The sequence below is a fragment of the Rattus norvegicus genome, chromosome 12 (assembly GCF_021556685.1).
Source record: "Rattus norvegicus strain SHRSP/BbbUtx chromosome 12, alternate assembly SHRSP_T2T, whole genome shotgun sequence".
In the NCBI taxonomy this organism is placed as follows: Eukaryota; Metazoa; Chordata; class Mammalia; order Rodentia; family Muridae; genus Rattus; species Rattus norvegicus.
This window is the reverse complement of record NC_141545.1, coordinates 17,520,505-17,547,279: the sequence shown is the minus strand read 5'-3', so window position 1 is coordinate 17,547,279 and position 26,775 is coordinate 17,520,505. Positions and strand designations below refer to the sequence as shown.

The following is a 26,775-nucleotide window of genomic DNA, read 5'->3' as shown; positions in this document are numbered from 1 at the left end:
GTCTGAGCCCACGGGTGCTCACACACTTGCATTCGGCGAGGTCTTTTCTCAGTGCAGATGGCAGCCTGCTTTCTGAGTCTTCATGTGACGAAGCTGTGGAACAAGCGGTCAGACCCCGGCACCTCGCCCAGATAGACTTGTCTCAGTCTAATTACCCCGCCATCTCTGTCTGCACTGGCCGAGGCAGGTTTGGCCCTCGGTGTGTGAGCCTTGAGAAACATACACATTTAGTCCATAGACACCACAGAAAATCTCACTTTGTAGCTCAGAACACTATGCCTGTGTCTTACAGCGCCATGTCACCTTGTGAAAGTACAAGGAAATGCCAGAGTGACTAGGCTCAGGTAGGAGGGACTGTCAGCCTCTGAGCGGTGACACTTTAAGCAAGGAGTGTTGGTTTTGTTCAGAGGGCTAGAGTCTACAAGTAGCACTGGGGTTTATAAATAAATCAGGAAAGGTTTGATTAGATCAAGGAAATCTGGAGCTGAATTACCAGAGAATGCCATGTCAGGCACAGTAGTGAAACAGTATCTTCTAAGGTTTAAGAAGAGAAATGATTTAAAACTGAGAACTCTGTCCAGACTGTCCCAAATGAAAAAAAGCAGGGACTCAAAAAGTTAGTCACTAAGACCTTGTCGGATTATTCACTGAGAAACCGAGTAGATAAACCTAAAAACAAGAAATACAGCCAGAAAACAGGAGGTGCACAGAGCCGTGGGTGCTGGCTCATGTTTGTAATTCTGTACTGAGGAGGCTGAGGCAGGAGGGTCGTAAAGTTCAGGATCAGCCTGGACCACAGAGTGTGACAGTCTCCTAAAACAGCCACAAAAGAGATGAAAAGAAACCAACAGAACCCAAATCTAAACAAGAAACGGTTATGTGAAAAAAATGTATTTAGGAGCCCAGATTTGCTTAGCATATCTTATAAGACTGGAGAAAAGGAGCAGAAACAGCCAAGGTGTCCTAGGTGTTCATAGGTTCATGCAGGCTTAAATGGCAAGATTTGGGGATGGAGTAAGCTTTACAAGTTCCTAGAAAAGGTGAAATTAAGAAGGCATGATTGTGACAGGCATGGTGGCCTGGGCTGCACAGTGGGATCTTTTCACAAACTCTTTCTTCCGAAAGACCCAGAAAATCTACCAGCTAAGACATGGAGGAGGAAGTCCTAACAGACCATTGTTCACCTGGAACTGAACTTGGCTAAATTACCTAGGCTAGAAGTAAATGCCAGCCCAGACTGGAGAGATGGTTCAGTGGTTCAGCACTTGTGGGTTGGAGACCCAGCACTCACAGGGTGGCTCACATCCACTATGACTCCGGTTCCAGATAACTTGAAGCATGCACGTGGTGCACAGACATTCATGGAGGCAAAGCAGGTAAACACACAAAGACACCCAGCAGGACCGCTCCGTTGCAGATGCCCTTAGACTAAGGCTGAAATGAAGAGACTAGAAGAGGCGAAAGGCTTAGTGTGCGCTTCCATTTCTGCTGTTGACTTCTTTTAATATTAACTTTTCTGTTGAGTGTGTTAGCACAGGCCTTTATCCCAGTACTCAGGAGGCAGAGGCAAGGGGCAGATACAGACAGATCACTCACTTCAGGGCTATCCTGGGCCACAAAGTGAGTTCCAGACAAGCCAGGGCTACACAGTGAAACTCTGTCTCAAAAATTTTTTTTTATTAGTGAAACATTTGATTTCTTTTATAAGTAATTGTTTAATGTGTTGTACCCTATACATTCTGTAACAAATGACCACAAACTAGATGACTTAAAACAGAAATATATCCTCATGCGGGACACGGAGTCCAAGCTGAAGGTCCAAGCAGAATGCCTTTCAAACTTGGACGGAGAGTCTGTCCAGGCCTCTCTCCTACCTGCAGGTGATTGACAGCGGGTGCTCCTTAGCTGTGAACATAGCCTTCAGCCTCTGTGCATCTTCCCTCTCACTGTGTAGTCCAGGCTGGCCTAGAACTCGGGATCGTCCTAACTTAGCCTCTGAAGTGCCAGGATTGCAGGTCTGTGCCAGCACACCTGGCTTAAATGCCCTTTTAAAAACATTCATCATGAGCTCAAAGCAGGCCTGCTCTGGTGTCCTCTGCTTCCTTCCTGTGTCTCTTCCTGGTGGAGCCTTTCTTACACCTACTTGCTTGGTCTCTGGCTTTTGACTCCACATGTGTTTTGTCTGCATCAGACATTTCACCATGGAGCAGAATCTAAAGGAAAAAGATTATATTAGGCCCCTGGTTTTAGAGTTTCAGCCACAGTCATCTGGATACTTTGGGCCTGAGAGAAGGCAGAACATTATGTGGTAGGAGGTGTGGCAGAGGCCCTTTTCTCATGGAGATAGGAAGCAGAGAAAAGCAGCAGGAAGGGGCCAGATAGACTCTTCAAAGGCACGCCTCCATCAGCGCACTTCCTCTAACCAGTCTGTCTTCCACAGCTCTGCTACCCTCACCCTGTCCACCTTGAAGAATCTTAACATTAATGAGGTCAGAACCCTCAAACAACTAGTCTAGTCTAATGATGTCTGGAAACACACAGGCACCCATATCCTTCAGTGTGTCTCACCATATCCTAGAAGTGTCTCAGTCCAGTCACACTGACAAGATTAACCATCGTAGGCCTCTGCCCTGAACTCCCCTGCAGCTCCGTTTCCCATGATTAGGGTTTGTGTCTCTTGCAGAGGGAACCCTTTGTCCTCCTTTTGTCTCTTCTGTGACGTAAGCCAGAAACGATCTTGTTCTGACTTCCTTACGTCTCCCCAAACAGTTGTATTGATTCCTTTTCTTGCTGCTCTGACAAAGTGCCTGACAGAATAGATCTCAGGAAGGAAGGGTCACGTGGGCTCACAGGTCCATCATGGGAAGGCATGGTGGCCAAAGCTCGCACGGCATCCACAGTCATGAGACACGAATGCTGGCACTCAGCTAGCCTTCTCCTTTTTATTCAACCGAGGCAGCCAGCCTATGGAAGGGGTGCTCCACATTCAAGGGGGAGGGGGGCCTTCCCGTCTCAGTTTAAAGTCTCTGACACTCCCGCATAGACAAGCTTTTCTCCTAAGTAATTTCTAAGTGCTGGCCGGTTGACAGTCAAGGTCAGCTGTTACAGTGACCTAGTTCTTTGGGAGGATGGAGGCTCGGGGCAGAGACCAGGGGTTCCAGGGTCTGGCACTCAGCCTTGAGACTACAGACCCTGGAAGCCCAGGGCAGGTAGGAGGGGAGAAAAAGCCAGAGGGCAAAGATAGAAGAACCTCGTAAGGGTCCTGGGACTATCTGTGTCTGCCTAGGGGTCATCGAGCGGTCTGAGCTCAACCTCTGCTATCATAGTGTGAGTGAAAGCAGTTTCCAGAAACCAGGCCCGGATCAGACCCACTTTAGACTCTACTTCCATGAGCCTTTTGTTCCAAAATCCCAAGTGCTTTCAGATGCCTTTCTCCCTGCCCTTGGCAGATTTCAAGTAGCAAGACTTACCAGTTTATATTTACAGTTGGTCTCATGAATCCTAGTATTCTTAGCAAGGGCTCTATAATGCTGGAGTGTTGACCTTTGATGCTGAGGTGTTAGACAGTCAACTCCTGTCTTAACGTCCTGTGTTATTGCCCCTCTCTTGCCAGCTCCAAGGGTATCCCTGCCCTGTGTCTTGCTGGCCGCTGGCTTACCATCTCTAAGCACTCCTAATTCTCCTCACCTGGATGGCTGGAGAACGCGTCACACAGCAGCAGTGGGGGTGGGTTTTAGCCCGTACTCCAGCACAGGTGTGCTCCCATGGCCACAGCGGAGTGTGCAGAGTGTGTGTGACTTTACAGGAGCACCCAGGTGACATGCTCTTTCCCATTCTTACCAGAAACACACAAGAGTTAACGTAGGACTGTCAGATTTAAATGGCCCACAAATTTTAAATGTAAGTCTTGAAGCCTCCTGACAAATTAAGAAACAAAACCCTCAACCCAGAACAAACTGTACTTGCAGAACATTGTAGGCCACCTTTCTGGGGCCACTCTTTCTCAAATCCATTCCCCCGGGTATCCCATACTGTCACCAAAATTAGGTTTTCTCTTTTTAAACTTTGCGTAAGCAGAATGAAAATATCCCTGCCTAGGGATGGAGAGATGGCTTCACTGGATATGGAGCTTGCTGTGCAAGCTTGGGGACCAGAGGCTGATCGTCCAAACCCACATAAAACCGGAGTGGGCGTAGTGGCCCCACACTTGAGAGGCAGAGACAGGGGAGCCTTGAGTCAGTAGCTAAATAGACGGACTGGACTTGGTAGCTCTAAGCTCAGTGGGAGTCCTGCCTCAATCAATTAAAGATGGAGAAGAGTCAGGGAAGGCATGGCAGCAGTGTGGGGACCTTTGTGCACGAGCACGAAACGCGTGCATCCACGTCTGCACTGTGCACACAACGATCGCATGTGTTCACTCGTGTGCTCTTTCGTGTGCTGTCTTTTGCTGGGTCCCAGGTCTGTGAGGCTCTCCTCAGTTTCTTCTTTCCACCTAGTTGCAGCTTCCATCTTGTATCTTTATCCTTCCCCTTACTGGTTGTCTGTTGCTGTCTGAAGTCTTTGGAAATGCTAAATACGGCTGCCAGATGGACTGTGGGTGTGTGAGGAAGCCATAGCAGGCTGAGGCCTGGGAGTCTCAGCTGGAAAAGCCTCTCTGAATTTGTAGAAACGCCTCTTGGCACATGGATAGCAGAATTCCGTGTGCTCTCCCCAGCCCTGGTATGAGGTAGCTTCGTATAAGCCAGCTTTCAAGTTGTGCGAGAGGTGAAGCTTTGCTATCGTGGTGGGTCCTGGAAGTCTTGTGAGATGGTGTCGTGCCGCTGACCCATTCTCAAACCTGCCAGCTGCGTTTTACGAGTTCTTCAAGCGGGCATGTGTTTGGCTGGTGTAAGATTGGGGTAGTGTTGCCAGTTAACATGTTTTTGGCTTCAGGTAACAGAACCCCCCACCCCCCAAATTGGATACACAATGGAGTTTATTTTCTCATATAGTTGCTATGGCAATAAGTGTCTTCCGAGTGACAGGAGCAAGATGCTTATCTCAGTCTTTCCCTCATATGAGGGATGCTGTGGTACTGGTCACCGCATGGACTTCAAAGTAGAAAGAAAGAGGAAGGCGTAGAAGGCATCCCTACTTGCTTCCATTCATGTCAGCTTGCCCAGATCGGTGTCATGAGCTCATTTGTACCGCAGTGCCGTGCTGTAAAGCAGGTCTTTCGGGTAAGATAGCAGAGTAGAAGGGTTGAGTTGGGGCATTGGGGCAGAGTGGGAAGATCAGAAAACAGCACAGCCCCACAAGCCTGAAGACCTGAGATCCACCCCCAGGGTCCAGGGGGGAAGAGAGACTGAGGGCTGTCCTTTGACCTCCACCTGAGGTCCATCCCCAGGACACCATTGTAGGAGGATCCAGTCCGTGGCAAGTTGTCCTCAGATTATGGCCAGTGCATGGGCTCACACACATAAGTAAATAGAAGTTAAATTTTAGTAAGTTCCAAATTCTTGTTAAAAGGCGGGGAAGGGCTGCTGGAGAGATGACTCAGCTGCTCTTCCCGAGGACCAAGGCTGATTCCCAGCACTCACATGGCAGCTTAAACCTTCCGGGACTCCACCTGCTGGCGTCTACAGGTGCTAGGCTTGCACGCAGTACACAGGCATGCATGCAGGCCAAGCAGTCGAATACATAAAATAGAAAAACAAGGTTTTCAAGAGATCGGTGGCTAGGGGCGGGAATTGGGTTACACAACTGTCAGCAACTCTCAGCACAGTGCGGTTCTGTACAGCAGGAACAGGATTTTTTCCCTGAGCTTTACAAACCTGACGTTACTTTTTAACTGCTTCTATAATGCCTGACAAGCACAGTGACTCTTCCTTGAATGGATGAACAAACTATGGTGTCTTGGAAGCCAGACCATGTGGGCTTCACCAGTCTCTGGCACTTTCACTGTGTCTGCCTCTGTCAGGTTACTGCATAAAGCGTGTCTCTAACTTTGAAATGGATCGTGAGCGCCCTGCTGACCTGCATGTTCCACTCCTCATTGTTCCTCAGGGCATTCAGTTCCTGATTGAGAACGACCTGCTGCAGAGCTCCCCAGAGGATGTCGCCCAGTTTCTGTACAAAGGAGAGGGCCTGAACAAGACCGTCATCGGAGACTACCTGGGTGAGAGGTAAGTGAGGAAGCTCTCAAGCCCTAGGCTGCAGGCTGTAGGACAGAGGTGCTGACCCCAGGTTGCTCGGGGCCAAGTGAGGACAGCGACTGGGACACCTGGCATTTGGGATCTTAAGGCACCAAATGTTAAAGTGGACCAAAAACCTACTTAGGAAGTGTGGGGTGAACTTGATGATGACCTGAACCTCACAGGGCTTCTTAGATACTCAGCAGAAGCACACACAGTAGAAGAAAGAATGAGTGACTGAGGGTCAGGTGGGTCTGTGTCACCAGTGTCATCCCCTCCTGGCCTGTGAAAGCATGTTCACTTTCTGCAGGCTTTCCCACAAATATCCCAGTCTTCTCAAGGGTCTGTCTCCTGTCACCAGAGGTGACATTCTCAGCTCAGCTAAAGATCGTCTGCTGATGGTTTAGTCTGCTTGTCTTTGTTGAGTTCTGAGATCAGGTCTTGCTGTGTGTGTAGCCTAGGCTGGCCTCACATCCATCTTCTTCCCTGGCTTTAAGGCTGGGACTACAGGGACAAAACCATTTCCTGAAGAGCTGTCTACTGTGCTTAGCTGAGGCTAGGCAGGAAGATGACAGCAGCAGGTGCCAAGAGGGGAGCATCTAAAGCCCAACATTGCCTGGTCAGGGCAGGTCTGCTTCCGGCTTATTACTAAAATACCCAATCGAACGTTCCCAACTCATTCAGGGAGGTCAGCTGACACCCAAACAAGACACTGAGAGCCCAAAGCCACAAACAAGGATCTTATGCCTATAGAAATGAACTTTTAAAAAGAAATTAGCAAATCAGACTTATCCCTAAGTGGAGATTATGTACCAAATGGACTCACTCATGCCTGCACAGTCTCTAGTGAAATGGACTCACTCATGCCCGCATAGTCTGTAGTGATGGTCTGTGTTCAGTTACTCATTTATTTGCTGACTCTGGTATTTCCAGCCCTGGGTAGTTAGTTCAGTCGAGTCGGTTACCGAGCTTTAGTGGTACATGTTTGCTTAGCATGCATGAGGCCCTGACTCATCCTGAGCAACACGCACGCACGCATGCACGCGCGCGCGCGCACACACACACACACACACACACACACACACACACACACACACACACACACGTTAATTCAGGGCCAGGCAGATAGAGTGCTTGTATAACATACAAGTCCTGGGCAGCACTGCATAAGCTAGTCATGGTGGCACACACCTTAGAGTAAACAGCAAAACTCATGGGGACACCTCAGGAAATGTGACTAAGGCAACACTGTTTCATGATAAACCACTAAACAGGATCTCCCTCAACACAGCGGCACAGCGCATGTCCGGCCCGATGGTGAGGGTAGGACAGGAAGTCCGCCTGCTCTTATTCCTGCTCCTCAGTGTGGTGTGGGGCTGCCACTGCCGCTGTTGGCCAGGTCACATAGGCAACAGATGAAAAGCAGTGCGTGTTGGAGAGACAGAGGTGGAACTGTTTGCAGATGCACAGAGAGTGAATCCTACAGACAACTGAGAGCGAGCGGGTGGGTGGCAGCCACCGGTAGTCCAAGCACTCAGGAAGTGGGGGTGGGGAGGTACCCAGGACAAGTCGGGTCGCTAGTGTAGCAGAGTCAGTGCAGGACCCTGCCTCAGAAAGTAAAGCAGAAAGCGGTTGAGGCATTAGCTCTGGGCTCGGCACATATGCAGCTAAGCCTCTGGGCTCGGCACATATGCAGCTAAGCATGCCCAGGCACCAACACCTACAAGCAGGCATGCACACACCATACTTAATATACACGGTGTCCTGATTTCATTCTGTGCTGTGATAAAATACTCAGAGCAAGAGCAACTGGGCAGGAGAGAATTTATTTGACATACACACCTATGTCTCAGCTATTGTTGCAGGAAGCCGGAGCAGGAACTTACACAGGACTCGGGGCATCACTGTGCTTTCTGGCTTACTTGCTGCCCCAGGCTCAGCTGGCTGTCTGGTCTTTATTTTAAACTTTTATTGATTCTTTGACAGTTCCACACCATGCACCCCAGTCCCATTGATCTCTCCATCCCCTCATATCCACCATCTGCCTTTGTAACCTCCCCCTGCCTAAAGAAAAAACACAAACAGAAATCAACAAAACAAAGCACAGAAAATGTCTCACCATGGAAGCTGTAGACTGTCACAGTGTGTCCCACAGTGTGTCCCTCTGTCCACACATCTTCACTTGAGAATGTTCAATGCAATGAGTCACTGGTTTGAGGTCTCTGGCTTCTGTACACCAACCATATTGACTTCCTACCAGGACTCCTAGGTATCTGTTGTTGCCTGTGTCATGGAGATCCTGCAGCTTTGGATCGGCAGGACCGGCCCCTTCATGGTTCACAGATGAGGTGGATGCTGCGGTGGACCTGGGCCTGGGAGGTAGCTGAGCTGGGCAGTGTGCGGCTCTCCCTCACCCACACCACCAAGGCGAGCTCTCCAGCATGGCCCCAGCCAGGCCACCTAATACTGCCATGACAGGACGCAGGGCCAGCTCTCCAACCCTCATGCCCTCAGGGCCAGCTCCACTGTTCAGCCAGCTTTCTTTTGTAGCCCAGGCCTGCTTGCCTAGGGACAGTCCTCCCGACAGTGGACAGCCATTGATCAAGACACGCCTGATAGATAGAGTTCTTAAATTGAGTTGTGTGAATCGGACCATACATCTAGCCAGGACACCGCAGACTGAGTGAGCAAGCTCAGCATGGCTGTGGGGATCAGGCCCTGTACCACAGCCAGGCTCACATCAGCCAGCGACCAGGAGGGAATTAACAAGGCGTGCAGACAGCCTGCAGCCTGAGAGGATTCAGTCAGTGTAGAGATCTGAGGAGACGGAAACCTAGCCCGTGTTGATGGATTGGGAAGGAGCCTTGCTGCCGTCAGTGCTCTCCATCGTGATGGGCAGATCCCGTACTCTTACCAAAGCCCCATTTGGCTTCTTCACATACGTCCACAAACCAATTCTGAAATTCCACAGGGAAGGTTCTAGGGATCAAAATAGCCACAGACTTGAAAAAGAACAAAATTCAAAACACCACTTTAAGGCTACAGAATAAAATTAAATTATACTAGTCAATAAAGTGCTATACTGACATAAAAACAGGCTTGTGGAGGATTGTGGGGCTGGAGAGCTGGCTCAGCAGGCAGGAGCTCTGCTGACGACCTGAGTTGTAGTTGTGACACCCACATCTAGTGGCTCCCTGGGAGTCTGGGGTCCTTTTCTGACCTCTGCTGTAACTGAAGTCACTGTACCTTCCCTCTTCCCTGCCGTCCATACACACAAATAACAAATACCAACGTAGTCCAGAAGATGATAGAATGGGGCTGAGAGTTGAGAAATGAACAGCTAGTAAATGTTCACTAGTAAATGATTTCAACACATCACAAGACACCTGAGGGAGGGAGGAATGACCTCAGCAGGTGACATCTTCGAGAGACAACATCACCTCTTCACTAAGCATGGAGGTAAGAGGGGTCCAAGACACAGACGGGAAGCTTTAAATGCTTAGAAAGAACAGGGACAAATCATCACGATCCTGTTCTTGCAAGAGCTTTTTAGGTCTAGTGCCCCAAGCTTGAGCAATTAAAGAAGATGAGGTAAACTGAATGTCACAGAATGATTTTACAAATGTAAATGTGCGTGTGTGTGTGTGTGTGTGTGTGTGTGTGTGTGTGTGTGTGTGTGTGGTGTGCGAGGGCACTTTGACAGATCAGTTGATCACCTGTGCGAGTTGGTTATTTCCCCACGTGTGTTCTGGGCTCAAACTCCTCTTCAGACAGTATTATTATGAAAGAGGGAAGAAAGAGAAAAGAAAAAAGCCGGAAGTGTGGTACACACCTTTAATCCCAGCACTTGGGAGGCAGAGGCAGGCAGATCTGAGTTTGAGGCCAGCCTGGTCTACAGAGTAAGTTCCAAGACAGCCAGGGCGACACAGAGAAAGCCTGTCTTGAAGAACCAGAGAGACAAAGGTGGGGGCAGATCCCTGAAGAGCAGCATTGAATCTTACTGATGAGACACAGCTGAGAAAGAAGTCCTGCTGTCTGACTGCCCCATCCCAACCCCTAGTGCTGGGCCCACCATTCCCAGAGACTCAGGTGCTGCTGTGGCCATAGGCTTTGTCCTTAGCTGCAGCCCTAGCCTGACTGCCACTGTGCTCCCTCCACACTGACCTGTGACTTCACCAGCTCAGTGGCTCATCTGACAAGTGTGTTGCAAGATTGGGGACTCAAGTCAGCCTCTGTGATCTGCGGGGACAGGCCTGCATGCCTCCTGGGAAGGTCTCATCATGCCCCCTTCTGGGGATTCAGGCTAAGGAGCCATCAAGGGCCCTGGAGAGAGCACTACCATGCTTCCTCTCCAGAGTTTGTTTAAGCCTTTTCTTATATTTTCATGTTTAACTTCTAAAAACTAGTATGACTATACTTAGGGTTTGTGCTGGTAATCCCAGAACTCATAAGGCTGAGGCAGGAGGATTCCAATGTGTTCTCTACGTTATATAGTTCCTGGGTTATATAGAGTTTCATGCCAGTCCAGGTTACAGAATGAGACCTGATCTCATCCCCTCCAAAGAAAAATACGTCCCCGCCCCAATACATCTTTTCTCCACTTGCCTGGCCTAGTGCATTGGATGGTCTATGTCCTCGGAGTTACTTCCTTGTCCTTATGCTCAAACCCACTAATGAAGAAAGGTTATACTAGGACCCTGCTCAGGGACATTTTGAAGGTTCCAGGATTCCAGATTGCTGGGCCTCACCACCGGTCGTATGTAGAGCTGGCCTGAAGATGAATTGAAGGTTTGGGGTGGACTCCTTTCCAGCTCCTGTCTATTAGGAAACACTTCCAGAGAGCCTCTCCGGGTGCTTTGCCTTGAGACTGAAAGCTGGGCGCATGGGTAGATGCCCATAATCTCAGCCCTGAGGAGGTGGAGGCAGGAGGTTCCTAAGTTCCAGGCCTTCTCCAGGCTATTGAGAGACTCTGTCTCAAAAGAACAAAAGAAACAAAAACTCTGAAAAGGAAATTACAGTGAAGAGCGTGCTTGCCTGCTGTCTGCTGTTATTACCTGGAAGGCCTGCCAAGGCTTTCTCTCTCTCCAAGGCACTTGGGTATAAGGCGTTCGTCCTCTTTATGTTCTTTCCTAGAGATGATTTTAACATCAAAGTTCTTCAGGCTTTTGTTGAGCTGCACGAGTTTGCTGATCTCAACCTTGTCCAGGCCTTAAGGTGAGTGCTTGCCTCACAGCATGAGGAATGGGAAGGATGTGGTGGCAGGAGCCGCGGAATGGCCTCAGGTGACTCTGATGGACTCCCCAGTAGTCCTTCAGTTCTGGCAGCTCAGCCTTTGTGCCCTCTCCTGTGTGACACTTAGCAGCCCAAGGCAGAAACCAGACTCGCTTGGGTGGACTGCACGCTCTGCACCCTCTCAGTCTCTACTGTCTTTCATTCTGAGGATGCCTGGCACTGGCTCTAACCATGCCTGCTGCTCTTAACACAGTGCCCTGATTAAGAAGTGCCTTGAAGAGGGCCTTGTTTTGGTTCACAGTTGGAGGGTGCAGTCTGCCACGATGGAGAAGGCATAGCGGGGGCTGGAGAGATGGCTCAGAGGTTAAGAGCACTGACTGCTCTTCCAGAGGTCCTGAGTTCAATTCCCAGCAACCACATGGTGGCTTGCAACCATCTATAATCAGACCTGGTGCCCTCTTCTGGCCTTCAGGCGTACATGCAGGCAGAAAGCTGTATGATGTATACATAATAAATAAATGTTTAAAGAGAAGGCATAGCAACTGCATGAGGTATACATGTAGACAAGAAAAGATGTTGACAGGTTTGCGGAAAGGAAGCTGAGGTGAGGTACCCTCCCTATAGCTTTATTTGGAGAATTACAGGCTCCTGGCTACTGTGCGGCTTTCAAGCAGCAGAGCCACCGTGTATAGATAGCACAGTGGGGTCCAGAAAGCAGAGACAGATCCTTCTGCGGTAAGAACAGAGAGCAGTTTCTTGCTCTTGCAGGTTTTGTGGGTGTGGGAGGTAGGAGGAATAGGTTCTGGTCCCTGGATGATGCCATCCACAGTCAGAACGGGTTTTCCTCATTTAAACCTTTCTGGAAACATGGTCATTGTTAGACCCTAAGGTGTGTCTCCACAGTGATTCTGTGTCCCATCAAGTTGACAGTGGAGGTTAACCTCAGCATATGTGCGCTTCGCTTCCTATGCCATGCTTGGTACAGCCTCCGTGTCTCCTTGGCCTGTTGTCACTAGAGTTGGCCTCAGGTGATCACATGTCATCCTGTGGCTTCTGACCTGTAAGTAGAGGAGGATGGCCCTGAGCACACAGTACTGTTGTGTCCATGGCATGTTCTGCAGAAGCCCAGTCAGGCTGCCGGGTCTTTAGTCTTGTGCATTGGTGTCTTGTTCTGTGGAGCCTGGCATTTGGACTGTCACTTCACCGTGGTGTACTAGCTGGTATAGAAAGAGGCAACAGGACTGTCCTGGTAGGGTCACCACCTACTGTAAGCTAAGCACACATAGCTGGTCTTGTCTGGTGTATCTTTATATCTCTCCTCCTGCCTCTGGGGTTGTTTGCACGGTTGACACCCTGCTCAGCAGCTCAGCCTGGGCTGAAAGCTTTCTGTCAGAAACCCATACAGGAGTGTTGAAGACCCCAGGTCACTGATTTTAGGTCCTGTTGGCTCAGACCTTGTCTTAGTTAGGGTTTTACTGCTGTGAACAGACACAATTACCAAGGCAACTCTTATAAGGACAACATTTAACTGGCGCTGACTTACAAGTTCGGAAGTTCAGTCCATTATCATCAAGGCAGGAACATGGCAGCGTCCAGGCAGGCCTGGTGCAGGAGGAGCTGAGAGTTCTCCATCTTCATCTGAAGGCCGCTAGCAGAATACTGGCTTCCAGGCACAGAGTGACGCACCTATTCCAACAAGGGTATAGATAGTGCCATTCCCTGGGCCAAGCGTCACAAACCATCACAGACCTGATGAACCTGGAAGGCCGGTCCACGGCATAACCATCACCACTGTGGTTCTGTCCGGTCACTCTGTCTGCCTTAGAGTAAGAGGACAGAGCCAGAGATGACTTTTCCACCAGACCCAGCCACAGTGAGGAGCCGCTGCCTGCCTTTGGCTTGCTCCAGTGGATTCTGTCCTGGCTGTGTCTGGCCTGTAGCACCTTTCCTGTCTGCCCTTGGGTCCAGCCAGGGATGTAGGTGGGCTGCCTGAGAAGGGGGCAGAGTCCACTGCAGGAGCAGGGAGGACGGCAGGCATCGTTAACTCCTGTTGTGTTGTTGAGAGATGCCACTTCCTGTGGGGATAAAGTGTGAAGCTGGATAAGAGGCCGTCAGTGGGATGCAGAGGCCGTCAGTGGGATGCAGAGGCCGTCTTCAGACCCGAGGAGGGAGACGCAGAAACCAGGGAGACAGAGACAGGCCCTGGAGTCTGAAGAGCTGCCGGACGAATTCTGACCTTTGCTGTGGGGGCAGAGATGTGCCACTGGCCTCTAGGGGTGCGGGGCAGGGAGAGCGTGTCAGTGGCACTTTGTGACTATATAGAGCAGAGCGGGAAGTGTCAGAGATGGGCCTGGCTTCACTGCTGTCGTGAAAGTGGGAACAGGAATCAGCGTGTCATGCGTGTAGCTGGTATTTGGCTACTGTATGGGTTTTCTTCCATCTTTCTCCATCCTTCCCCACCCTTTTACCCCCTAACACAGGAGAGAAACAGGGTAGAGAGCAAAGGAAAGAGATCCCTGAATAAAGCCGGGGCCAGAAAGTGGGTGACATTATCGTTGGATTCCTTCCTGCTGATAGGGCCATCAAGTTCCTTGGGGCAAGTTTGATCTTCGATGTCAGAGAATATCATCTAGTTTCTCCTCCCCCTCCTCCCCCTCCTCCCCCCCTCCTCCTCCCCTCCTCCCCCTCCTCCCCCTCCTCCTCCTCCCCTCCTCCCCCTCCTCCTTTTCCTCCTTTTCCTCCTCCTCCTTTTCCTCCTCTTCCTCCTCTTCCTTCTCTTCCTCCTCCTCTTCCTCCTCCTCCTCTTCCTCGTCCTCCTTCATTTCTTCTTTGTGCACAACTACTTAAACCATGACCAATACCAACCAACAACTCATCATGCCTCTTAGGGCTCTAGAATCTATAACCCTCTAAAAAGTCTCCAGAATTTCAAATGTCGCGCAATCACAGAAACTGTCTTCAGTTGGCGAGACCACGCCCCCACCAGAGTGCCAGGCAAATCATATCCCCACCCCTGGGGTTAAAATGGAACCACATTCCTCATTCTGTATTTTGTAAAGAAACAAAAATTCTCACTACAGATGCTATTGAGCCAGACTCTGGCTGAGTGGGGGACTGATTGTAGCAGGAATCCCTCTGTAGTGGGGGCAGTGTCAGGGAGGGTGGTAGCCACACCCAGAGGAAACCGTCCTATTTAACCAGCCCAGGTTCGTCTCGCTGGTGTCACTGTGTGGCCATGTCTTAAGACCCAGAGCAGTGGAGGAGTCTTCTCCAGCCTATAGGCCTGACGTGCGTCCTCGTCTTCATTCAGAGCCAGGAGACCTTACAGGGCAGGACAGCCACATGACCTTGTCCACAGTACTTAGGCAGACAGGCGGGGAGTGCTGGTAGGTGCCATGCAGACCGAGAAGGTGAAGCAAGGAGGAGGTGGAGACATTCAGGCAGGAACTACAGTGTCTGTCACATAGGCATCCGGTGGAGGCCTTACTGGGAGAGGACTTCTGAGGACGGCAATGTCTCTGGACTTGGGCCTGGTCCTTAGAGTCAGGAGTGACACCACACACCATGGCTGTGTCCTGGAAGGTGTGGGTGGGCACTGGCTGGTGTCTGACCTTGGCTTCTGGTGAGAGGTTCTGAGAGGGCCGGACCCTTTATCCTGTCAGAATTGTGACAGCTGTGGGGATAAATCAGGCCCTGGTGACCGTCTGGTACATGTAGGAGGTGGTGACATGAGGGACAATGTGTTGGATCTGCCCAGTTGAAAGCATCCACAGCAGATCTGGAAGAACTGTTCCTAGTTACACAAAAGGGAGCAGTCGGCCGTCTTCAGTTGTGGGATAGGAGCAGACCAGCTACCCGCATGGGACTTCTGACTGCCTGAGCAGGCCATACTCTTGCTGTGGTGTGGGGCAAGAACTGCTCAGGACCTGGCCAGATCTGTCCTCCAAGGGTCACCAAGTGAAGCATCCTGTCTCCACAGGCAGTTCCTGTGGAGCTTCAGACTTCCTGGAGAGGCGCAGAAGATCGACCGCATGATGGAGGCCTTTGCGTCCCGATACTGCCTGTGCAACCCTGGGGTCTTCCAGTCCACAGGTCAGCAGCCTGCCACGCCCAAGTTGAGATGCTTCCACCCATAGCTCCCCATTACCCCTGCTGCCTCTGTAGGGAGCCATCCCTCAACGTGAGCGGCCATCCTGCCTGGGAGGCAGCTTGGCACTGCTTCCGGCCCCTCTCTCCACGTGGGGACACCAGTGAGCTCCAGCCTCCCCACCCCACCATGGTTGCAGACATGTGCTACGTGCTGTCCCCACCGTGGTTGCAGACATGTGCTACGTGCTGTCCCCACCGTGGTTGCAGACATGTGCTATGTGCTGTCCCCACTGTGGTTGCAGACACTTGCTACGTGCTGTCTTTTGCCATCATCATGCTCAACACCAGCTTGCACAACCACAATGTGCGGGACAAGCCCACTGCTGAGCGCTTCATCACCATGAACCGAGGCATCAACGAAGGTGGGGACCTTCCCGAGGAGCTGCTGAGGGTGAGTCTGCGGGTGGCTTCCCTGCTGTGTGTCTGTGCTAGTTTCATTTCTGTTGCTGTAATAAAATATCCCGACAAATGGAGCTTTAAGGGAGGCAGGCTTTGTTCAGCTTACAGTCTAGGTTCACATACAGGCCATCGTGTGGGGACGTCAGGGCAGGTACCTGAACACAGAGCATGCTCGCCTCACGTACACCATGGGTCCCAGACCCAGGGAACAGCACCCACATCCATGAGGCTGGCTCCCCCCCCACCCCCCACAGGCAGCCTGAGGTAGGCAGTCCCCTGTAATACGTCTCTCTCTGAGGATTCCAGATTGTGTTATGCTAACAGTTAAGATGAGCCAGCATGGCCTCTGTCCTTGCTGTCTTTTGGGGGGTTTCCCTCTCGTGTATGTGGGAGGAGTGGAGCCTCAGTGTTGGGTTTCTCCCTCAGTCGTTCCTCTGCTGTATTTTTACTATTATTACTATTTGTGGTGGGCGAGTGCCTGTGCTGTGTGTGGGGTGGTGGCATGTGGAGGGCAGAGATCTACACTGTGGAGTTGGGTTCTCTCCTTGGGTGTGTGACCTGTGCAGATGGGACTTGGTGCGAGGCTATGTGCCCAGTGCCTGGACCTGCCAAGCCCGTAATGAGCCCCACGTCTTTTGTTGTTGTTGTTTTTGGAGATGGGGTCTCTCACAGGCCTGTAAGTCCTAAGGAGCCTCCTGTGTCTGCCTCAGAGATGACACAAACAGATACTGCTAAACCTAGGTTCTTACATTTACATAGCACTGGGATCCAGAGTAGGTCCTCATGCTTGCTGGCAAGCACTTCACCAGCTGAGCCATCTCCTGGCCTCTCAAGTTATTTCTTTTTTTTTTTTTTTAAGTTATTTCTAAATTTTCAAATACTCCCCATCCACCGAAAGTCAGTAGTGCTGGTTTACTGACTTCAAAGGTGTCTTCCAAGTGTCGCCTTGACCTCCTGGTCTCCCAGGCTGTGCAGGAGGGGGCTGCATGGTAATTCCATGCAGGAGGGAGAAAGGCTGGTCGCTTCTCATTACGGTCCCTGACTGGCTCTCCCCTCCCTTACAGAACTTGTATGAAAGTATCAAGAATGAGCCGTTCAAGATCCCAGAGGACGATGGGAATGATCTGACCCACACCTTCTTCAATCCAGACCGAGAAGGCTGGCTGCTGAAGCTGGGTGAGCCTGGTGGGGCGGGGCCTGGTGGGGCGGGGCCTGGTGGGGCGGGGCCTGCACCCGGGCCCCTCCCCCTGCCCACAGCAGCAGCTCCCGGGCTCCTTGCCCTGCTCCTCCTTTGGAGCCACAGCCCCCAGCTACAAGACAGAAAGATTAAAAAGAAAAGTGCAGTCAAGCCAGAGCCCACTCTGGGCAGCCACACCCCCCAGCACTGATGGCTCTGTCCCTGAGCTGTGGCCTTCCAGAGCGGGTCAGGCTTGCAGCGTTCTCTGCACGGCCCATCCCAGAAAGCTACTGAGTTAGTGTCCACATGGATCTGGGTAGTCCTCTCCTGAGAAGCAAGTGCCTTTCTCTCCAGAACCTGTGTGCTTTCCCGTGCCTTGGCGTGGCTGTGATTCTGACGAGTGGTTTAAATGTGCCTTCTTGTTGTTTTCCTTCTGCCTGTGGCTCCCACCTTTCTGTTCTGTGACGGGCTGTCCCTGCTTGTCCTGCGTTAGGAGGTAGGTACCCAGTGGCTTCCTCCCCTCCCCAGCGGCTCATTTCCCCCACGTCGGTCTGTGCAGCTCTGGTCTGTGGTTGGCATTCATCTGACCCATTTGGCTTTGGACTTGGCTGGGGCAGCATCATGCAGGCACAGTGTGTGTGACACCCACCCACCAGGAGCAGGGCCCAGAGTGTCTGGGACCAGGAGCGCATGGGGAGGCTGTGTGGGAATAAGCTTGGCTCTGCCTTCAGGGTCCTGCAGCAGGGAGGAAGCTGGTGACCAGCCTGGCCTTACCGGGCTACCCCCATCCCACACCTCCACTCACCAACAGTGCTTGTGCCTGTACAGAGGCTTCCAGTGGGAACTCAGGCATTTCCTGCATTTGGGACAGTTGAGAGACACTTGAGGTTCATCTGACTGGGGGATGAAGTGTCACTGCAGATGGACAGTGACGCCTGTGGCACAGGATGGCCCTGTCCAGGTGATATTGTTGCCGTGTAGTAAGACGGGCTCGAGGGATGGAGAATTCTGAGGGTATTTTTTAAAAGACGAATCAAAGGAGGACGGGGTGTGAGGTGGAGATTTGGCAGCTGCTGTAGCCATCCGGGTCGCCCCTGAGGCCTGCTCTCTGGCCTGTGCTCTTTCACTTTGCCTCTTCCTGGGTCAGCGTTTAGAAATGTTCTCAACACCCAGAACCTTAAAACCTATGACTTGAACTTGGCCACCTGAGAGAGTTTGATGGACACACTAAAGCCCTCGGGTCGCACTGAGCTTGTGGGCCTGCAGCAGACACGAGAGGAACGCTCGCCTAGGCCCCCACAGCCGACCAACTGGGAGCCCTTGGGGGACGATGGCACGGACACTTCCCGACAGTCTGTGTGGTTCCTGTGCTAGGAAGAGACCAGTCCCTAAGATAAAAACAACTGAATGTCACCAAGCGGGAGGATAGCTCGTGGTTTGTAGCCCATTTTCTGGTTGGGCACTTAAGCAGGCCATGGACTAAGTGTGCAGAGCACTTGAGCTAGGGTGCTGGCACCCATGCTCTCCCTCACACCAGCAGCCGCTCTGTTTGTGCTGCTCCAGGGGTAAAGTCTGAAGCCAAAGCCATGGTTCCGTGAGGCGCTAGCTGTAGATGGCACCGCAGCATGGGGCACAGACAGCCTGCACTGGCCTCTCCGAGTGCCTGATGCCCATGGACACTTCTGCCCACAGGTCTCCCTCAGGTGTGGGGGAGCATTTGCTGCAGCCAGCTGATGAGCCTCAAAAAGTGTCAGATATGCTGGAAGCCATTAGCACTCTTAGTGGGCCGTGGACAATGTTGGATTTTGAGCATTCAAGTAAAAAACATGGGGTGTAGGCAGCGTTGAATTACCATGGAGGAAGAGGTGTGTATAGGTGTGTAAATGTCAGTGTGCTATGTGTGTATAGAGCCATGCTTGGTAACACCAGTGGAAGTGAAAACATACCAGTGAAAGTGTTTGGAAGCACAGCTGTGCACAGAGCTGACTGCTGGATTGGTGAGCAGAGGACGTGCCAGTGTTACTTCAAGTTTGGGGCATGGCCCTACCACTGCTAGACCGACATCTGAGCTGAAAGATAACCCTGCTGGGCAGCCTGGAACCCAGCCAATGCTGCTCAGTGTGGGTACCTATGGGCTAGACTCCCCCAAACCCCCAACAGGGTGGGTACCTATGGGCTAGGCTCCCCCAAACCCCCAACGATGAGAGAGTGGAGATATCCAGAGTGTGGAACCAAGGCCCTCCGTCTTCACAGATGCCCACAAATACTTCACAGCAGGCCAGGTGGCTTGAGGCTGAGCAGAGCACAGAAGGGCCTGACAGCCAGGTGCTTTCAAACGTCAACAGCAGAAGCTGTCAGTAGAAACCATTCTGACTGACGACAGCATTGAGTGTTTCAGGGCAGGAGGCGGAAGGGTTCTTCCCACAGTGAAGAGCAGGTACAGACAGGAACAAGAATGACCAGGGGCTGTAGCCACAAAGTGAGCAGCTCTGCCAAGGGGGAGCTGGTGGCTGCAGAGGGAGGGAAGTGGGAAATTAGGCATGTTGACTTCTAAGTGCTTTTGACTGTTGTTGGGAAAGAGGCCTGCCTAGGGCTGCAGCATCGAGATAGCCGGGAGTCCCCAGGGCAGAAGAGGCAGCAGACTACTGTCTCAATTGTGAGCTTGTGAGCTGTCACCTGATTCCGTCACACCTTAGGCCTGGGAGAGCAGCTGAGAGAAGCTAGTTTGGTTAGATCTTGACATCCTTTCTCTGCTTCTCCTCACTGGAGGAGTTGGGGACATGAGGGACAGAGCTGAGCTTTCTCTGGGCCCTGCATGGCATGGGACTTTCCCACAAGCCCCTAATCTCCTGTATGCAATGGAGTGAGACCGGCCCTGACTTAGGGCAGGACTCTAGTGAGGAAGCTGTAATTGAGGCCGGGTGCCAGGAAGGATGGTGGGAGAAAGGAACGACTCCAGGCTGGGGAAGAGGGGGGGGTCGGGGTGTGACACCTTGGGGGACTGGTTGGGACTGGCCTGACACCCCACCGTGCTCTGGAGACCCTTGCAGACTCTCCATTCAGTCAGGGTAAAGACCCCTCCCTGTTCCTACTGTCTGCCATATTTAACCGGAAACCCCACATCTCTAACCAGAAGCCCCACTAGGAGCCTGGGAAGCTCCTGCCTCACACTGGGCACCTTGTGTGCTCCCACAGCCTGCACCTCCAGCATCTTGCATTTGCCTGCAGAACTTAGGAGGCTGCAGATGCAGCCCCAGGCACACTCCTGCTTCAGCATGCAGAGAACGCCAAGCCAGGGCCTCTGTTAGCACTGTCAGTTCCTGAGCCTCTGGGACAAGGAGGGCCAGTTCACCTGGAGCCCCTTGAACGCCTGACTTTGTCAGCACAGGCAGCTTCCCCTTCTGTGTCTTCGCACGTCTTGTCAAAAGCAGAATCTGTCAGTAGAAATAATTTTGACTGAGTGTACCGAGTATGCCAGAGCAGAAGGCAGAAAGAAGGGTTCCTTTCTAAAGAGCAGGTACAGATAGCTCTGTGTGTGTGCGTGCGTGTGTGTGTGTGTGTGTGTGTATGTATGTGTACGTGTGTGCGCGCGCGCGCGTGTGTGTGTGTGTGTGTGTGTGTGTGTGTGTGTGTGTGTGTGTGTGTGTGTGTGTGTAGCTCCAGATCTTGTTAAAAGATTAATTCAATCTAATAATTCCCTGGGCCAAGAGTAATTGACTTTGATGGATCCCAGGGCTGCTCAATGTCCCAGTAATGCGATAACAACCCTGACGTAACGGGATTAAGCCTGGACAGACCTGTGTGAGCCGGCACTGACTTCATCGTGTTCATTTCATGGGGGAAATATTACACCCATCCATTACAACTAACTTTTCCAGGAAGCAGATTTGAAAGCAGTGTGTGATCTAGGGTGACCCTGGGTGGCCATGGAGACAGAGCTCCTGTGTGGGCCCTGGGTGGGGGGTGCATGGGGCCCCAGCCCTGCACCCAGCCATCCTAGGAGGCCAGGCCTCTCGGCTTGCCCTTGACTTAACTGTGGTCAGTATGGGCTGGTTTGTAGAGGAAGGAAGCCCAGTTATGAGCTTGGCTTCTGTGGCCTTTGATCAAGGCAGTGATGTGTGGTAGGGGGTTCTGGGCCCCGCTCTGGGCCCTGGGGCTCCATCTGCCAGGGCCCCGGCCTCACAGGGCTCTTCTGCTCCTAGGGGGCCGTGTGAAGACCTGGAAGCGGCGCTGGTTCATCCTCACAGACAACTGCCTCTACTACTTTGAGTACACCACGGTAAGTGAAGCCGTGCCCTCCAAAGTCCTGGAGTCTCACTTGTCAGGCCTTGCCTCACGCGTCTCTCTCGTAGGACAAGGAGCCCAGGGGGATCATCCCCCTGGAGAACCTGAGCATCAGGGAGGTGGAGGACCCTCGGAAGCCGGTACGCCATTTCCCCACGCCCGTGTCCTTCCTCCCACCCTAGATCCTTGCAGCACCCCCTCCCATGCCTCTGGCACCCCTGTGACAGCTCCCTTCTCTCTACCAGAACTGCTTTGAGCTTTATAACCCCAGTCACAAAGGGCAAGTCATTAAAGCCTGCAAGACGGAGGCAGATGGCCGTGTGGTGGAGGGGAACCATGTTGTATACCGGATCTCTGCCCCCAGCCCTGAGGAGAAGGAGGAGTGGATGAAGTCCATCAAGTGAGTGGGCAAAGCCAGGCTGGCCAGTCTTAGGGGAAGCTGGGGTGTGTGGACACACAAGTGCATGTCGGATGCCTTTACTCAGTGTGTCAGAAATGTAGCAGGCCAGGCTGGGTACCTCACACTTGAACCCGCTGCTTGGGAACCTGTGGGGTGAGGTGGTGTCAGGCTGCCTTGCAGCCACACCACTTAACTTGCTTTCTTCCCCAGAGCGAGCATCAGTAGGGACCCGTTCTATGACATGCTGGCCACAAGGAAGAGGAGGATTGCCAATAAGAAATAGGGAAAAGTCAAGATCCAGACTCCAGCGGATACACTGGCCTCACAAGCCGCAGGACTGGGGACAGTGTGGACCCCATGGGTCCTCCAGAAGAGCCAGCCAAGGCCGGAGCCCTCCAGCCTGTGCTCTGGGACATTGGCCAGCTGTGAGCGTCTCTTTCCTGCCACCGTCCTAGTATTGACCTTTGGGGACCCTTGTCCACAACAGCACCTGGTGATGACAGCCTCCAGACCTGCACAGCCCACGTGGGACTCCTGTTCCGGAGCCAGAGCCTCAGCCACACCAAGCCACACCTGCTCTCTGGGGCAGCACTACATGTTCTAGAAGTCGCTGTTTTATATCAAAATGGGAAAGGAAAACTACCACTTTTTTATTCAGAATTTTTCTCAGATATATAGGATTATAGCTTTTATATGCCTTTTTATATTCTGAAAATTATAATGAAAGATACTTAATTTCTAACAGTAGTATTTTTAGAATGGCAGCTATAAACTTAACTCCTGGGCACAAGTACACGCTGTGCACTGGAAACACTGTATATGCAGCCCCCAGGCACTTGGGACTCAGGCAGCCACTCCGGGTGAAGAGGCACTGGGGTGACCATGAGGACCAGTGTGCTTTGGAGACTCAGGCGTGACTGCCACTCCCCCACACATGCTTCTCTAACGTGAATCAGTAAGATCAGGCTATGGTTTGGGGCATTGATCCTGTCAGCACCAAGGCCTAGAGATGGAATTCTCTGGAACAGGCCACTTCTGTGGAGAACCACATTAAACTGCCCTTCGTGGAGGACAGCTCTGTGGTCTGACTGCACGTGGCTCGTGGCTTTGGTACATTGGTTGCTTGCTGTTTCACACTTTGGTTAAGTGCTGACATATTTTGATGTAGTGAGTAGGCAGCCAGAAGCAGCCAGAAATAATTGATCTGTCCTCTGGTAATGCCAGGTTTTCCAACATTTGACATCCCGTTGAGGAGGGGAAAGGCTGAAGATGGCACTGGGGGACACCTGTGGCATCTAGACCCCATGTATACCGGCGTATGACTTTAGGGCACATGTGCTTGGGCGGAGACGTGGTAGGCGACAGGACCCATTCATCTGAGAGAACCCTCTGGAGGTTGCATGTGCTTCCTGAGAAATGGCTTTCCCCTGCACATTTGCTTCGCCACTCTGCACCCACACATCTGGAGCCTGTGTTCTGAGGGCCCTTGAAACTGCCATCCAAATGCCCTCACACAAGATGTTCAGTGAGTGGCCTTGAGGCTTTTTGCCTCTGACCTTGGTGGTAGCTGTCATCTAGGCTGACTCGGGGATGTGGAGGCCAAAGCTCCCTCATGCACCAAACTCATCACTTTTTGGTTTATTCAAGCTTCTAGGCTCTTACTATACCTCAAATCTGAAACCCTTGCATTTGAGCTGCCTGGCTGGTGTGTATGCAGCCTGGCTTCCAGTCTTCCATGATCCCTACCCGTTCCCCACCTCAGACCTGAACTTCCTGCTGGCAGGGCCCCCGTTGAGAGGTGGGAGCGGGCATTCCTTCAGTCAGGACCCAGGTGTCGCCCTGGGCAACAGAGCTCTCTGTTGGACATTGAGGACGGGACATTAAGCATGAGGCTTCCTAATGTTGTCTTTAATGCCATAGTCATCTGTGAGGGGACCTTACCTTATGGCTGTTGGTTTGCCTGATGGCTGTTGGTGCTAAGAATCCTAAGTTACTGGCTCTTGGAGTATCCGCAAGGAGTCACTTAACTCAGGTTACGTTGTGACAGTATTAAACCCCAAGGGCATCTGGCCACGCCCAGAGCTTGTAAAGGCTGGGCACTCATGCCCTTCACCCTTTGTCTGCACTCATCAGTGAAGCATTGAGCCCTACTCTGGCCAAAGAGCGTTTCCTGTCCTGCTGGGCTTCAGAACACGTGGTGGGACAGCGGTGTAACTGGGAACCCTTTGGAGATGCAGCCGCCTACTGTGTGCGCTTCGTGTCATACTGACTTCAGAGCTAAGGTGTGCTTTGCTGACAAGTTAGGTCGTTACAGACCACAAACCATAGGTTGTGATTTCTCCTTTTTATCTTAGAAAACATTTCTATTTACAATAAATAGTTACTATGTAAATAGTGTAAATATGTATTAATTTCTTCCATGTTATACAATGTACATACTCCCTACAACCTGCATGAAGAGAGATCCTATTAATGTCCACATCAGAATTTCTGGCTATTGCAAACAGCTAGTGAAATGGAGGGCCTTACAGCTGTCAGAACTATTGCAAATACCGTTTTCCGTAAATAAAAACATACCGCTAAAAACAAAACCGCCTAAGACTCAATTCTTCAAAACACACGCTTGTGGAGCACAGAGTGAAGCGGAGACTGAGTTGTTTAATCTGCTGCCATTTATATACTATATAAATCTTACATGCCGTATATATACAGTGGGGCAAGTGCTTTTTTTAATCTTAAAAAAACAAAGATCAACTTTAGACATCTCTGAACAACACAAACTGTATATAAACCATACAGATTATTCAGATACACACTGTATTAAATACAGTCTTCTCCCCACTCCCGTCTCCTGATGCAGGACCAGTGAATTATAAGTGTCACAGTTTTATAGCATATCCATATTAAAAATAAAATCACAGTATGATTTTTGTCTGTAACTAGAAACTTGAAGGGATCAAGCTGACGACTCAGACTCCAACATCATATTGTCGAGACGAGACACAGTATAAAAAGTGTTAGGTAAAAAAAACATACTGTAGGCTTTACAAATAATGTCTGGATTATACATTCATAATGCAAATACTCATCATAACTGGTAAGTTGATTGGAATAGTTCCACAAAGTTCAAAAACAGAACTTGTCTATAAAACACATCTTCAAATCTTGAATACAACTAAAATGTGAAGCAAATTAGTTTCTAGTATCAGACATTGCAGAGGAAGCCCTCGAAGGTCTCGCTGAGAGCTTGGGTCTTTAAATAAGTCTTTAAATTAAATAGACGCACTGTCGCTTGTCCTTGTGAAGTCCATGGTTCCCAGCTGGCCGTGCACCAGGTGTCTAGCGTGGAGGGACATTACATGAGATACAAGTAGTCACCTGAGTCTGTGGTTAAGCAGCATTGAGATGGTCTATTCCAGGGCGATATTGTCAGTGTGGTTTATGTACACGGTAATTTACAACGTTCAGCAGTGTACAAAGTATCCATTTGGAATAAGGGCAATTAAGAAAAGGTAAAAACTGAAAAAAAAAAAAAGAAAAAGAAAAAAAAAAGGAAAAAAGTTGTCCATGGTAAAATCTGTACAGTATTTACTAAAGAAGCACCACGCAGTTTGGACAAAGTTATTTTCTATGTTTATAATTTAAGCTGGGTTGGGGATGGCTTCTGTTGAAAATGTTGACTCTGAAAGATAAGAGGTGCACGCATTAGTGTCTCTCTCTCTCTCTCTCTCTGGATGTGTTCCCAAACCTTTTAAGTAGTTGCTAAACCGACACTCTACGCTCCTGAACTGCAGTAGGGGACCCTGGGATGCCAGGGCGGCGCCATCTGCTGGGCCCCACAGCTGCAAATCACCTCCCACCTCAGACACCACTTACACTGGGCAGAGAGGAGAGAGGCCTGGAGTCTGTCTCCATAAATAACGGCGAAGCCGGTAAATTAGCTGCAAGCTGAGCTGCTATACCAGCTCTTTGTAAAGGCTCTGCTGACCTGACCCGACAGACACTGTCCTCCTTTACAAAGTATGGGCTCTGGGTTCCTGTGTCTCAGGGCCACACAACAGGACACCAGCATTAGGATCAGGGTATAGCCCTGACCCTTGTGTGCTCTCTCTCTGCTCTCAGATTCCGCATTCCTTAACCCAACTTCCACATCTGGATGCTAGCTAGTGACAGATTTGAGTGCTAGAGGCACAGACACACCAGGACCCTCCCCTTCCCCACCCCCGGTTTTCTTCAAAAGGAAACCCACCCATATCCACTCAGCACTTCCACAAATGACCAGACACGGACAATTGCTTACCGTAATTTTGTGGTTATAAAGCCAAGGGTTTTTAGTTACCTAGAAGGCAAAGTGAGGAACAATTTTATTATGGATGTGTACCTGCAGACCAACCATAATCAATTCCTACAGCTCACTCCTACTGCAGGATGAGCTGTGGGTGCCACAAAGCACGGGCACAGGATGGTCAAGAGCCCCCAGGAGCAGGTCTCTCCCCAGCACAGTGCTCCGCGTTCTCACGTGGGTGAGCATCCACTTCAGGCTGAATGAACTGGGCAAGTCCTACAGGGGCCTGGAGGAAGAGCTGGCGCCTTTCAAGAAAAGGCCAGTGGTCAGGCCCAGAGCAGAGGTGTGGGTGCAGAGGCTAAGTTTAGCTGCAAACCCAGCTGCAGTGTATGGATGGCCTGCCCAGGAGCAAACGATTCCACTTGGGGCCACCAAGATGTCCACATCTCTGTAGGAACACACGTGTCCTTTATCTGTGGCTGTAGTGTCTGGGTGTCTGAGGCGGAAGTGTTGGGCTTCTTATGCTGAGGGCTAGGTGACAAGAACAACAGGTTCTTGGTGCAACAGGCCATGGCTCACCTCCACTGAGTGGCTCCAAACCATAACCGAACCTATGGGCTTCCGCCAGTCTACTGACCCTGGACCCTCCAGCCCCACACAGTGCTTCACCTGAACA

The 26,775-nt window shown here is 51.1% G+C and overlaps 2 protein-coding genes across 5 annotated transcripts in view; one reads left to right on the top strand and one right to left on the bottom strand.

The window, feature by feature from the left end:
• Window positions 1-24,405, top strand: part of Cyth3 (cytohesin 3) — a 93,427-nt gene extending 69,022 nt beyond the window's left edge. For all 3 annotated transcript variants that reach the window (NM_053912.2, XM_087577583.1, XM_087577582.1), the window contains 9 exon segments: window positions 6,046-6,164; window positions 11,307-11,387; window positions 15,385-15,497; window positions 15,797-15,945; window positions 17,018-17,129; window positions 21,333-21,409; window positions 21,483-21,554; window positions 21,660-21,814; window positions 22,025-24,405. In NM_053912.2, the coding sequence (NP_446364.2) occupies window positions 6,046-6,164; window positions 11,307-11,387; window positions 15,385-15,497; window positions 15,797-15,945; window positions 17,018-17,129; window positions 21,333-21,409; window positions 21,483-21,554; window positions 21,660-21,814; window positions 22,025-22,097 (951 nt within the window). In that variant the 3' untranslated portion in view covers window positions 22,098-24,405.
• A 47-nt stretch (window positions 24,406-24,452) lies between these two features.
• The window catches only part of Usp42 (ubiquitin specific peptidase 42), a 40,874-nt gene continuing 38,551 nt past the window's right edge, over window positions 24,453-26,775 (bottom strand). The window contains 2 exon segments of one of the 2 annotated variants that reach the window (NM_001105909.2): window positions 24,453-25,496; window positions 26,115-26,153. In NM_001105909.2, the coding sequence (NP_001099379.1) occupies window positions 26,146-26,153 (8 nt within the window). In that variant the 3' untranslated portion in view covers window positions 24,453-25,496; window positions 26,115-26,145. 2 annotated transcript variants of the gene reach the window in all.